Raw genomic sequence first — 14,246 nt, 5'->3', positions numbered from 1 at the left:
GTATTTATCTCAGTAGTGACAAAAAAAAAAAAAAACTTTTTTGGCACGGTTATGGATATAATAAGGATATTGCTGTATGTAATGTAATTTAACTGACATTAACACAACCTAGTTAAATATTTATTCTCACCCTCAGGGTCCAGGAGTTTGGTGAGGCCCAGGTGTTGCTCAGCGATATTGAAGGCTTGCTGGAGGTTGTGGGTTGCATTAGACCGCGTCAGCTTGTGGAACTCTATCAGGTCAGGTCTGGAGGGTGCAAGATGATGAAACAGAATTTGGCATGTTTGTCCGTCTCTAATACTTAATCGGTGAAATCCGTTAAATGTCTTTCCACTCTGTCTTTCAAACATGTTAGCATGCTATGATAAATATTAAATGTTAAAAATTCTACCAACCTGTGTCTGTGTATGAGGGCATTGAAGGCGAGGCCGTCTCTCCAGCAGGTGGTGAAGTTCTGGATGTTGACCTCAGGGTACCTGGAGCACAGAGAAATCTTTACTTACATCTTGGATGCACCAACCCACTAACATACAGAACTTGGTACATTACATAAATGGTCGTGAAATTCACAGTTGCAGCATACAGTGTCCTGTATTTTTATTTCTCACCCTGCGGTCTTCATCTGGCACCAGAGCAGCAGGGCATCCTTGGCAGAGCGAGTTTCTCTGTTGTCCTCTGTCTCTATTTTGATCACCTGGATCTGAACAAGAACACAGCAAATCAACACTTTAGAGTTTGTGGGCGAGACATTGTAGCACAGACCCCTACACCTGCTGTTTCTTAAAGTTTTATGTACTGCCCTGCTTTCTTTTTAGGAGCATACGTTCACATTCCAGAAATGTACCCATCTCTTACTTAAGACTGGGTCTACTAGTGTGTTTAGTGTCTGGAATTCCAATTTACCTCTGACTACAGATTGATTTAGAGTCTATTATAGAGTAGTGCTGCAACTAACAGTTATTTTCATTCTCAATTAATCTGTCAGTTATTTTCTTAATTTCTGTTTTCCAAAGCCCAAGATGACATCCTTATATGTCTTCAATTTAATATCTTTGGGTTGTCTTCCACAACCCAAAGATATTCAGTTAACTGTCATAGAGGACTACAAAAACCAAAAAATATTCACATTTAAGAAGCTGGAATCAGTGAATTTTGACCATTTTTTTCTTAAAAATTACATAATACGATGAATTGATTTTTAAATTAGTTGCAGATTAATTATATAGTTGACAACTAATTGATAAATTGTGAGCAGTGAAAGAGTGACTTAAAGAGTGATTCTGGACACAGCCTGACAGAGGCTGTTTGGCTAACATATAAAAGCTAGTTAGCAAAGTTAGCTTACTTATTAAGGTACCTGTAGTCGTGCACCAATCCTGAGTCAGATCATTTGTATTTATTATATGTCTATAAGTATGCAGCTTTAACTATCATGAGCAATGATTAGATCTGTGATTCACGTTAAGTAAACATGCATTTATCTAACTGTGACAAAGTGTGTGAGTGTCATACACATAAGTCCTGCCCACAAAGGCTTTGGTTGGCTAAGTGAATTCTCCAACTAGGTAAACAACCACAAGAGCCTAATTTCCACCAATTCAGTTCAGTACATGTTAGAACAGCTATTTCTCAATTTCTATTGTGAAAGCTATGGATGGTATCATTTGAAGTGTTCCTTACAATCCCCATTTTTTGTCACCCCTCTGTTGAGGTTCCTAACACACAGATCCAGTACTAAAAGGTGGAGCTAGAAACACTGCAGTCCATTAACTTGTCAATAGAGAACCATCTCTCTTGCTCAGGGTAAGTTGTGGCTGGGTTTGAAGCTTATGTAACCACTATTCACTCCATGTTTTTCATACATTAGTCAACTATAACTATAAAATGAAAGGATGTTTTAACTTTTAAGGTGGAATGTTTTCTTGCATGTTTACTCAGTGCATGAGTTGGCGATGTGAATCAATCAACACAACTTAATTATCAATATGACAACTTTGAGCATTCCATTTGTTTTTATTGTCTCTCTTCAATGATATACGCTTTAGTGATGATTGGATTTTGAAGCAATTAAAAATATATATATGAATTTCAACTGGATTACGTAAACAGTATACAGTTAGGTCCATAATTATTTGGACAATGATACAGTTGTCATCATTTTGGCTCTGTACACCACCACAATGGGTTTTAAATGAAACAATGAATACCTGCTTAAAGTGCAGACTCTCAGCTTTCATTTAAGGCTTTTTTCAAAAATGTAGTATGAACCGTGTAGGAATTACAACCATTTCTTCACACAGTCCCCCGACTTTAAGGGCTCATAAGTATTTGGACAAACTAAAATAATCATCAATTAAACAGTCAGTTTTAATACTTGGTTGCAAATCCTTTACAGTCAATGACTGCCTGAAGTGTTGGACACATAGGCATCATCAGATGCTGGGTTTCTTCCCTGGTGATGCTCTGCCAGCCCTTTACTGCAGCCGTCTGCACTTCCTGCTTGTGTTTTGGGTGTTTTGCCCTCAGTTTTGGCTTCAGCAAGAGAAACGCATGTTCAGTTGGATTCAGGTCAGATGATATGACTTGGCCATTGCGGAACATTCCACTTCTTTGCCTTAAAAATGTCTTTGGTTGCTTTTGCAATATGCTTCAGGTCAATGTCCATCTGCACTGTGAAGCATCGTCCAATGAGTTTTGAAACATTTGGTTGAATCTGAGCAGATAATGGTGCCCCAAACACTTCAGCTTTCATCCTGCTGCTCTTGTCAGCAAGACAAGACTTCACTAGAATAAATACAGAGGGTTTATCACAAGATGCAAACCATTGGTTAGCCTTAAAAATGGAAGGCCAGATTAGAGTTTGTCAAAAACCATCTAAAAAGCCTGTACAGTTGTGGAACAGCATACTATGGACAGATAAAACAAAGATCAACTACCAGAATGATGGGAAGACAAGAGAAGGAAGAAGGGAAGGAACTGCTCATGATCCAAAGCACACCACCTCATCAGTGAAGCATGGTGGAGGTACTGTTATGTCATGGCCATGTATGGCTGCCAGTGGAACTGGTTCTCTTGTATTTATTGATGATGTGACTGCTGACAAGAGCAGCAGGACGAAAGCTGAAGTGTTTGGGGCACCATTATCTGCTCAGATTCAACCAAATGTTTCAAAACTCATTGGACGATGCTTCACAGTGCAGTTGGACATTGACCTGAAGCATACTGCAAAAGCAACCAAAGACATTTTTAAGGCAAAGAAGTGGACTGTTCTGCAACGGCCAAGTCATATCATCTGACCTGAATCCAACTGAGCATGCGTTTCTCTTGCTGAAGACAAAACTGAGGGCAAAACACCCAAAACACAAGCAGGAAGTGCAGACGGCTGCAGTAAAGGGCTGGCAGAGCATCACCAGGGAAGAAACCCAGCATCTGATGATGCCTATGTGTCCAACACTTCAGGCAGTCATTGACTGTAAAGGATTTGCAACCAAGTATTAAAACTGACTGTTTAATTGATGATTATTTTAGTTTGTCCAAATACTTATGAGCCCTTAAAGTCGGGGAACTGTGTGAAGAAATGGTTGTAATTCCTACACGGTTCATACTACATTTTTGAAAAAAGCCTTAAATGAAAGCTGAGAGTCTGCACTTTAAGCAGGTATTCATTGTTTCATTTAAAACTCATTGTGGTGGTGTACAGAGCCAAAATGACGACAACTGTATCATTGTCCAAATAATTATGGACCTGACTGTATATTCTAATCCCCACTTGGGAGAAAAAACATGGCAGAGCGTCGATGCAGTGCACTCCGGCAGCACTACACCCCTGCTCTTGCCTGACAAGGACTCAATGATAGCTAATATACTATTGAGAGAGACTCTCCCTCCAGCCTGTTCTTTTCTGAAAATGTTGGCATGCAACCCGTTCTATGGATGATAAACAAGGTACAGACTTCCCTGTGCATCACTGGTGAAGAAGAAATATAGCAAGAGCTTGACACAGCAGTGAGTGTCAACAAACTGGGCCTGCATTTAAGAGTACTGTCTGTGCTATGCACGTTGTATGGATAGAAGGTAGGAGGCACATGTTCGTAGGGTTACTTTTGGTCCTCAAGGTATCATACTGAAAGTTTTTGGCAACAGCAGCCATATTTTAATGACTTGTAAAAAAGATTTTGGGACAGCAACGTAGCGGTCTGGAACCAGTTTAGAACAAAAGTCAGAGTCACACTGCTTGACAGTAGGGCAGTGTTGAAGATTCGAATCCTCAGTTGACCGAGACTCTCCAGTATTTTCTTTTTTTTTTTTTTGGGTTGGTCAGTGTGCAGTGTACTTCTGGGGGCATTTCAGTGCCTAGATTTAGCTGCAGAGTGAGCTCTCCTCGCTTTCATTCTGCTTTTGGGTACAGGCAGCTGCAGACCCAGACCCAGGATGATTGAGACATAGGCAGCTACCCAGAGAAATAGGGGCTTTGCCCAGTCAGGCTCCGAGATAAAAAAAAAATTCTGCCTTTTGCTTTAGGTGGGGAATTTACAGCCCACAACAACTTAACACAATATAATTTCTGGCGTATGTTGATATCAAGTGTCAGCAATAAAATGTTTTTGTCTGTTCTAATTCATTGTAAGCATAGCTAGCACGCACTGGCTCAGAGGGCTAACTTGGCTTGTTTACTGTATAACATGAATGTTACTGTCAGACTGAACACCTTTTAGAACCCTGTCCAAACACTCAAACTCAATATGTTAAAAGGAACGAACAGACAAATATTCGTATTGAACAGCCGAATCTGATTCGACAAACACAATTAAGAGTCGGGTGCAGCCTAACCTCACAGTATTCCTGAAACCTCAAAGGAACACACAGTGAAAAAGCATTAACAGTAAAAACAGACAAGAGCAATACAAGCTGAGGATTTCAGTGCAAGGAAGTGCACAGCCATTACAACGCCTGATGATAGGTGACAGTGACAGCCATTCAACCGATAACATCACAGTGACATGATCCAGTGTAATTGGGGACATGACACCCTTGAATCAGCTGCTACCCATGTCGTTAGGCACAATGTCGCACACACATACACAGTCTTGCATATAAATACACAAATACAAATCCTATGCTAAATGATGCACAGAAGGTACACATAAACACAAATGCTCACAGTCGCCCACAGAGACCAGATGAGGTTTGGGGATTATGCTAAAATCAACTGACTGTCTTTTTATCCTGAGATAAGATCACAATTTAAAACTACCATGAGATGTTATTTAAGCAGCAGAGACATTATAATCAATATATAAACAATGCATAAACTACTGTAAAGATTTGTCATTTAAATGTATCACAGATGAACTGCTGATTATGTTTTTCTTTGGTTGTCTCCAATGTCATTATTTCTGAACAATGAAACTTAATCCAATACTGATATTATTTATCATTTTAGTTGTTTAACATTCAAATATACCAAATACTAACCGATCATAGCTTCACAAATAAGAAGCAGAGACCTTTCCAATGTTTCATATCATTGTAGATTAAATACTTTTGTTGGGGGAGTAAGAAAGACAATTTTAAGGCATCGCTATAGGCTGGTAACTTGAGTAAAAATTGATGAATATTTGTCATTATATTTGACACACAGATGGATTGAATTAGTATATTCATTAAATATATATCAACAATGGATTGATCATTAAAATAGCCGCTGTGAAATGGGAGATAACATGAGGAAAACAGAAAATAAACTTGCAGTGTGCTTTTACACCTATAAGTTGAAAATACTAGTAGTATGGTTTGCAATGTCAAGTGTGTCTGCTGTAACTCAATTAGTCTTTCTTTGCTGTCAATGAACTAAAAAAGTTCAGGAAAGACAACATTGTGAACGTGCCAGAGAAACCCACAGGCAATGTATAACATATTGAGCAATAATACATATACGAACTACCTTTTAACCGTGTCACATTAATTTTTTGCATTCAGATAAAATCTGAATCTATAAATCTTGTCAAATATGCAGTCAAGCTGCATCCATATGTTTCCAGTCAGACTCACTGTAAACAGCAAGTGCGCTGGCAGTGTTCGAGGTGAGCTAACACACCCCCACACACACACTCCACACAACACAAGGACATTCAGCCAACCATATACAACACCATAATTAAAGTCACTGCAAATAATAACAGTCTGTTATTATTTGTGAATGGTTCTGTAAATACATTAGGATTACCTCTTCCTATGCCTGTCAATCCTCTCCCTTCTTTCTCTTTCCCTCTCCCTTTATTTCTGTCTCTCACTCTTTCTGCTTGTGTGCAGTTACTGCAGTGGTTTGGTCCTACCTGCTGACTGGACAAAGCAAACTCTCACATTCACCACAGAGGAAGGGAGGAAAGGGGAAAAGAGGTGGAGATGAGGAGAGACATAGTGCAATAGGGAAAGATAACTGGAAACCTCTCAACTAACATAAATCTCAGCCAAACCTGGACAATTCTCCATCCTGCTGGCATTATTCACAGCAGTTCCCCTCTAGACATGTTTAGAAGTACAAAAAAATACTCTGCTGTAATTAATGTGTTTTTAAGATGGTCTTTCATCGTCGCATAAAAAGTAAAAAAAAAATTCTTAAAAAGGGGCTGGAGGCAGAAGCAGATCTTCTCTTTTGCCCTCAATGAGAACCTATGCCCCGCCTACCACCGTTGCTTGCAGTAGGTTTCGCTTTCTGCTGTCTCCAGCACTGCTCGCACTAGGTTGATGGGTAAAAGAGCAGTGTGCATCAAGATGGCTAGAGTTATCGTTAGAGGAAACATCAGAGAAATTCAGCCATAAATGTTTGAACCTCAGTCAGACCCAGACTCAGGAACAAAGGAGTCGGCTGTGCACCAAAATTGGCTACTAGCAGAAGTATCAGCATGGTTAGTGTAGTTAGCATCTTTTATTTGTTTATGTTAGCTTTGAGGCTAACTGTCAGTGGCTGACACAACGTTAGTGGTTACGAAACATGCAATAATATCTACAGTTTTGGTAGATAATGGAAGGAAGCTTCATTTTACATTCAAAAACTGCACACTCTTCCATGTTTGCTGTCAAAACTTCCACTATACTAATGCAAGCTCTGCTCTCTGTCCTGACAAGTCCGCTCTGTGCGGATGGTTTCAGGTTTCTCTGCTGGTGTTGAGTCTGTTCCCCCATCGATATGTGTTTCCTTTATTAGACAGTGACTGGCTTTCGTTTTAGTAATGTACCCAATCTAGTTTGCCCAGTCTATGTTTTGATCTCAGATTTTAGGGAAGTGTACATACATCACCTCCTTCAGCAGAGGAATGTAAAACACATTTTGTGAAAGAAAACGTGATGAACTGCTCTTACTAGGAGATAGAAGTGAGATTTTCTCATTTAATCATGTCCAATATAATTATGATTTTTCATTTTATGTTTAATTATGCCATCGTTACACCATCTTCACATTAGCTGCATGTACAAATATGTTTAGACTGATTTGTATACTTGGTGCCATGCGAGTTTGAAACATCCCCGCAAAAAATCTGATAATTACATCTACTTTTGAGTTCCTGTGTATGCTGTACAGCTTTGTGTGTGTCATTATTTGATTCATTTGTAATAATTTAGTGGCTTTTCTCTGTTCAAACCCCATTATTGCATCTTTCTTTCTTGTTCCTTGATAATATGTGTATTTTTTTCATCTGTTTTGTCCCCTTACCTCAAAAGGCTTTTTACCAGGTTGTCATTTAAGATTTTTTTTCTCTCAAAATAAATGCCTGTTTTAATAATGACAAACAAAGCAGGTGTGTCAGAAGGCTGACATGACAATAAACAGTGAGAATGACAGTAGCATAAAGGATTATAAAAGGCAGCCTGTGAACAGAGACAAATGATAAGGACAGCATGAAAGAGTGTGGTATATAAACTGAAAAAACGGATTTCTATTTTGACCTTATTTTAACCTTTGATAATCATCTGAAACTTGGAGCAAACCTCCCTGATGGTGAACACTGACTGAATGTCAAAGTTTGGCCCCACCCATTGCTTAATTACCACAACAGTGCTTGTTGTTTCCCATCAGCCAACCATCCTTTCCCTCATCCTCACTTCTTTTATAATGACTCTCTCTCTCTCTCTCTCTCTCAAACACACACACACACACACACACACACACACACACACACAGACTCCTGAACACCAGTCTTCTGCACTGCTCCTCTTTCTCAGGGCATGCAAAATTGAAGAGGCCATCGACTGGTGGCTCTTGGGAGCAGGAGAGCGGGACAACAGCCAAGCTCACAGAGCTAGCAGTCAGCTAACACTACTATAGCCCAAAGTGTACAATTACAGATGTTTAGCTAGACTCCAAACTACACAAAATGAAACAGGCATTGCTGAATTACCTATCAAGCATGCTACCAAGCCTGTTAACTGTCTTAATTATTGATGTACTACAGCTATTAAATAATTCTGTAGACCATTTTTACTCTTAAACTGTGTTTTTTTCTATACAGTCTACTTGACTAGTTATGTAACAACATGTAATTCAAATGAAATACTAAGGGGCAAATTACAAAGAATGGATTGTGGTAGCTGATAGCACCGTGAATTGCTAATCACTTGCAACCACTATCTCTCACATCTAAAGTTCCGATAATATTACGCTATTCGGCATTTGCTATGTAGGCTTTAGGCAACATTTATACAGTAGGCAAAGCACTGGCAGAGAGAAAAAACAAAACTGAAACTTTCAGATGGCGAGCTTCAGATCCTGAAGAGGCATTCCTTGAAACCTCTGGCAAACAGAGAATGTGACAGAGAGAAACAGTATTTGAGTGTCTGTCAGTGTACTTCAAGTATGGCTAACCCTCTGAAGAAGCTCATAATTTCACTGTTATTGCATGTGGCTATTAGTACTGATCTTTGTGATTTGGACTGTTTTTACAATGAGGCTTATTTGTACAGAAAGGGGATGATTTTGCAGCAAATGTGTGCACATTATTATTTCACCCTTTGCAGGTGCTTTGAGAATGACAAGATTTCTTTTTATCTTATTTGTGCAGGTTTAGCAGCCGCAAAAAAACCACACAAACCTTTTGAGAATTCACTTGTGCAACTTAACTCGGATATTTGGAAGAAAAACACACATAGGTCAATGCATGGAGTGATTTCATGATGCCAAAAAAAAAGACTACAAACTCTGACGTGCACACTTACATGTCAGTAATGTTCACCACAAACTAGGTTTCAACGGTGAACATCACACTTTGCACACTGCATGCACAGAACATTCATCCTCTTTGCCTCATTAGCCTGGCCTGCACAGGGTCACTCACCATACTAAGTCTGCTAGCAGTGCTGTTAATTGTGCTTTGCGGTAGGTTGCCAGGCTTAGCATGACAATACTTAGTCCCAGGAGACAGCCTCAAGACGGCTGTGCACCGTGAATGTTACAGAAGGGTCTGAATAATGCTAAACAAGCATTTTGTTCTAAAGCCACGCTGTAGCACTGAAGCATAATAAAGAGGAGCCGTGGGCTTCTGCTGTACTTACATGGCAGGAACTGATCCTGTATCACTGCTGCTAAGGCATGGAAACCTGTGTATGAGTGTGTGTGAGTTTGTGTGATAGTATGTGCATGTTAAGATGTGAGTGTGTGCGTGTGTGACTAGACAGACAGTCTGACTGATGGAGTGTGTATGCAAGAGAGCGAGTGCAGTGTAGGTATATGTGTGTGGGTGTGTGTGTGTGTGTGTGTGTGTGTGTGTGTGCGTGCGTCCTTGTTGAAGAGCAGACTGGAAGGCGACTGCTACGTCTAAGCCTCTGAGCCCTGAGTGACATTCAGGCTTTATCCACCAAACACTGCTGTCGCTGTCGCACACTGATGATGCCGCAGTTGTGACAGCCTCCCCCCAAACAGAACCGCTGGCAGCTCATCCTAAATGAAGCCACTGCTGATTACAGCATCCTTGTGCTTCAGTAAGTAACATGGGAACACGTGCCAGCTTCTCAATGCACTTATAAAGAAGCTCACTTTTAAGCTTTAGTATCCCATGGGAAGAATCAAATATTCGTGAGTCAGTCCATAATTTTGCTTTTTGTCTAGTGTACTTTTATTAGCTAGAAACCCCCAAGAGATATTGCTGATATCAGACCTCTACCAGGCTTACAGTTATAATCCTCATGATTTTCATGAAATAAACCCTGTTTTTGATACTATCTATGGTAGACTTTTTCAGCAATAGCCATTTCATATTTAAACTCCATAAGTACCTCTCGATATAGCAGTTTTTATCCTAGTGCTGGTTTCAAATTGCTGCTACTCACACAACATAGCATGCTATCCAGCTTCCACTCTCCAGGTGCCAAATCAGAGCTGTATAAAAGGTATACTATGCAGGATTGTTGGTTGCTACTTGCTAACAAAAGTGAAAGTAAAAGTCAACCTCAGATTCACTCTTGTTGGGCGTTTCACATAAGTATATTTGCGTTTTTGTGGCACTGTATCTCTTGAATGCCAGCTGGCACCTGGTTGCTACCTTTTTAAAAAGCCCTGACCTCAACTGAGTGCTGTGAGGGTACACACACACCCATGAATGTCCTGAACACAGAAACTAAGATGAAAATGAAAAAAAATCTATGCAGAAGACCGTCTCTACATATGAATACAAACTTATACACAAACTTCTAGTGGGTGTGATAATGGAGAGTGATAACATTTGTATGAGTCTATGCAGTGTTTTTTAGGAAAATACTGCAAAGCATATCTTAACGTTACTCAGAATGCAAACTGGACATTTCCATCTACTGCTGCTTCACATTAAAAGTGTTCAACTTGCAAAACAGGGCATAGCTTTGATTGTGAAGCAGTCACAAGAAACCCAGTGTATTTGTCACAAAGGTTAGTGCTGATTGCGATCATAATAACTAAACAAGATGTGGTCAATTTCTTTTTTTTTTTTTTTTTTTTTTTTTACCACAAATCACTTTTGAATATTGCGGGGAGTAAAGCAACAACAACGACCAGCCACAGTGAGATCAGCCTCAGCAAGGTACCCAACTTTATGATGTCCTGCTGTTGTGTATGTTTTTGCGCAGTATAAAATCAAATCACAGTTGCGTTTTTGACGGCAGCGTGAGTTTATTTGATGGCTGTATTTCTACAAGTGCTTGTTTTTACAGTGTTCACAGAATAACGGCCAAAATATATGGGGCACGATCACATCACGTCACATAGGCGGAGTGAAGTTTCTTACCTGCTTCACTGACTCCATTTATGCAGCTTGTGGCTGCTGCCAGCTGCAGTGTATGTGTATTGCATTTTGCCAAGTGATAATGCAGTTGAAGGGCTTCGAAGCATATAGACTATATTACTGAAGTAATTACCTAGATTATTTTAACAACAGGATGCATTGCTTTGATTGATTTAATTTATTTTAATATCAAATGTAAAAACACACACAAGGTTCCTCTGCTGCTTTACATTGCCTCTGGTACAACGAAAAATTTATTTTTATAATTTTTAAACAGGCTGTTCTCCTTGTACTCTTTTTTTTAATACTCCATGCTACGTAGTTTTTACCATAGAAAAGAAAAAATAGGCCAGCCATGAAAAACGTTAAGCAGCACGGTACCCGCAGGCAAACATGACTTCCATGATCAGTGTAGCAGCTTCAGTTGATTATAATGGTGGAACTCTGCTGTAGACATGCCACAGCTCGCATGCTGCACCACACCATGTCCCATGTATTTTGTCCCTTAGAATTTTTGTGTGGCAGTAGCTGACACCGAAGGGGTGTTTATGTTTTTTTTTTCTTGCCTGTTTGTCCTTGTGTGTCAGTCTATGTCCCGTTTCTAAATTCAGTGGTCTGTGCAGGTTTGTGAACACAGTGCAGGCAGAACTCTTCATGGGTTCAATTTTCCTCAGCAGCAGTTTGTAAAGATTTGAGTCGTGGGGTGGGTGTTTCATCAGTCAATCCAATCAGAGCTGAACAGATCAGATCGATGGATGAGAGGAGCAGCTGCTGCAGAGGAACTTTTAGAGCCAGCACAATGAACACTGAAGTTGAACTTTTAGTTCCGTCTTTGCCCAAAATGAACGTGAGGGAAACAAACCACGGCTGTTGCCAAATCAACCATGATTTAAATCTTATTTAAACAATTACTTAAATCAGAGTTTCCTAAATGTGGATATTAAAAAGAGAAAACGAAAGTCATACATATGACTTGAGAAATCAGGAAAAAAAAACATTTTTTTGCTAATTGCCAAAAAGAAGATACTAGGTTAACACTTTTAACATCTAGCCACTCCGTCACTGAGTTGTAATAAAATTTCATACAATAATCTTAACAATGTTACCTGGAAGCGTAGGATGATGGTCCACATAAGGCCCAGGGTGAGACGGTGGTTTCCATCAACAATGTCATGGGAACCAACATTTTCCAGGTGAACCCTCTGTTCTTTAAGAAACTGGAGGGCTTTGTCAACATTCTCCAGGCAGTGGATCCGCATACGACCACGTGTAGGCCTCGGCTGTGTGGGAATCAGAGGGATTGTGAACAAAGATCATTTTTGCCAAACAATATATGGAGCCATCAGTTTGGTATTCACTTTAAATGTACTTAAAGAAAACAACACAGGGCTAAAGCTTTGAGAATTTGGAAACAGCACAAAGACTGAAAGGTTCAGAGAAAAATAATTTCTCATATTTATCCTCCTCAGTGAAGTAAAGGAGAAAACAAATGTATACATGCGGTGATGCAGTGGCTAATGCTATAATATTGTCAAAAATAAACAACAAGCTATTGAGTGAAGTAGCTATGTAACACAGCACATTTTGAAATAATTTATTGATGTTCAGAAACACAGCACCTTAACACTTCACAACCTATGACAGATCAATACAGAAAGGCAGCAAAATTGATGAACAGCCCATTATGATTTGCTATAATGTGTGTATTCCCACCAGCAGCTCTCCACTGAGGACCTCCAGCAGTCTGGTGAGCATGTATCCATCCCTCAGGTCGTTGTAGAGGTCAGATATGCGACAGGACACTCTGGCCAGATGGGAGTTAACCCACTTGGTAAATGTCTTCTTCTGCACTGCATCTCGTTCATCTGAGGGAAATCAAAGAATCAGCTTGACGTCAAGGGAAGGGGAAAGGGGAGACAGTTAGGAGAATATCAAGACAAATATTATCCCAAATAGAATAAGGTAACACTAGCATTAAATCAAATTGTGCTTATCTTGTGAGATGCTTTACTATTATTACTAATTTAGCACTTCTTTGCCATTAAAACATATTAACACTAGTGTTAACATATTAACAAACATATTAACACATTTTTTTACTAAAAAAAAAAAACATCTAAGAATCAACACCATGCCTTGATGTAGGTGTATTTATACACCTACTGATGCAGGCGTGTTTGTAGTGTGTGAGTCTGTATGGATGTGTGTGAGCTCGTGCATGACCTCTGACCTGCCAGGGCCTTGATGCGGGAGCACTCGAACAGCTTGGAGCTGGTACACTCCGTCTCCCAGAATCCCGAGCTGCTTGGTCGATTATTGTTGTTGAGCTGGCGCTGGGCTTCCGCGTTGTCCAGGTCTGGGGAGGCATTAGCCATCGCGCCCGACACCCTACAGCACACACACAAATTCAGGTCACACACACACATACACACTGATACACTGATGAGACACAGTGACAGAAGTATACAGTAGATGCATGTGTGTAGAAAAAATTAACCCACATAGACAGCATGTCATGTTATACTGAACTGGAAGATGTTTGAACAATGATGAAATGAAATCCCAATGTTGGACGGGCCAATAATTTGGTATGACACAAAATAAAAAAGAATGCATGAATGAATGAATACACACATGTATAGACAAAATACACACGCACATGTATGTAAAGACATTCAAATTCATACATGCTAAGGGCGGTAAGAAGGTGATGGGAGCAGGCAGTTCACACTTCATAATTAAACTCTGACTGACTTCACACACGTACACCTCATTTGACACATTTTTAACCCTTATTTAGCAACACACACACTCACTGAAACAATTTCAGATTCACACGGGGAAAAATATGGAACAGTTGCTGCAACATTACCAAATTAATTAGTGTGATCAAAATGCACAAATAACAAGGTTCACAGCAAAAAACATACTCCGGATCCCATAAATAACAGTTCCTTCCCATTCATGAATGATGCAGCACCTGTCCTTGGCATCAGA

The 14,246-nt window shown here is 39.8% G+C and overlaps 1 protein-coding gene across 2 annotated transcripts in view; it reads right to left on the bottom strand.

The window, feature by feature from the left end:
• The window catches only part of sptbn4b (spectrin, beta, non-erythrocytic 4b), a 120,459-nt gene that overhangs the window by 91,778 nt on the left and 14,435 nt on the right, over nucleotides 1–14,246 (bottom strand). For both annotated transcript variants that reach the window (XM_033630927.2, XM_033630928.2), the window contains exons 2-7: nucleotides 13,480–13,637; nucleotides 12,963–13,114; nucleotides 12,356–12,529; nucleotides 609–700; nucleotides 396–476; nucleotides 131–246 (exon numbers count right to left, since the gene is read on the bottom strand). In XM_033630927.2, coding sequence (XP_033486818.1) covers nucleotides 131–246; nucleotides 396–476; nucleotides 609–700; nucleotides 12,356–12,529; nucleotides 12,963–13,114; nucleotides 13,480–13,624 — 760 coding nt within the window. In that variant the 5' untranslated portion in view covers nucleotides 13,625–13,637. The remainder of the gene's footprint in view (nucleotides 1–130; nucleotides 247–395; nucleotides 477–608; nucleotides 701–12,355; nucleotides 12,530–12,962; nucleotides 13,115–13,479; nucleotides 13,638–14,246) is intronic.

The sequence above is a fragment of the Epinephelus lanceolatus genome, chromosome 4 (genome assembly GCF_041903045.1).
Source record: "Epinephelus lanceolatus isolate andai-2023 chromosome 4, ASM4190304v1, whole genome shotgun sequence".
Classification (NCBI taxonomy): Eukaryota; Metazoa; Chordata; class Actinopteri; order Perciformes; family Serranidae; genus Epinephelus; species Epinephelus lanceolatus.
Note: the sequence above shows the minus strand (reverse complement) of the source record. Positions and strands in the feature narration are given on the sequence as shown.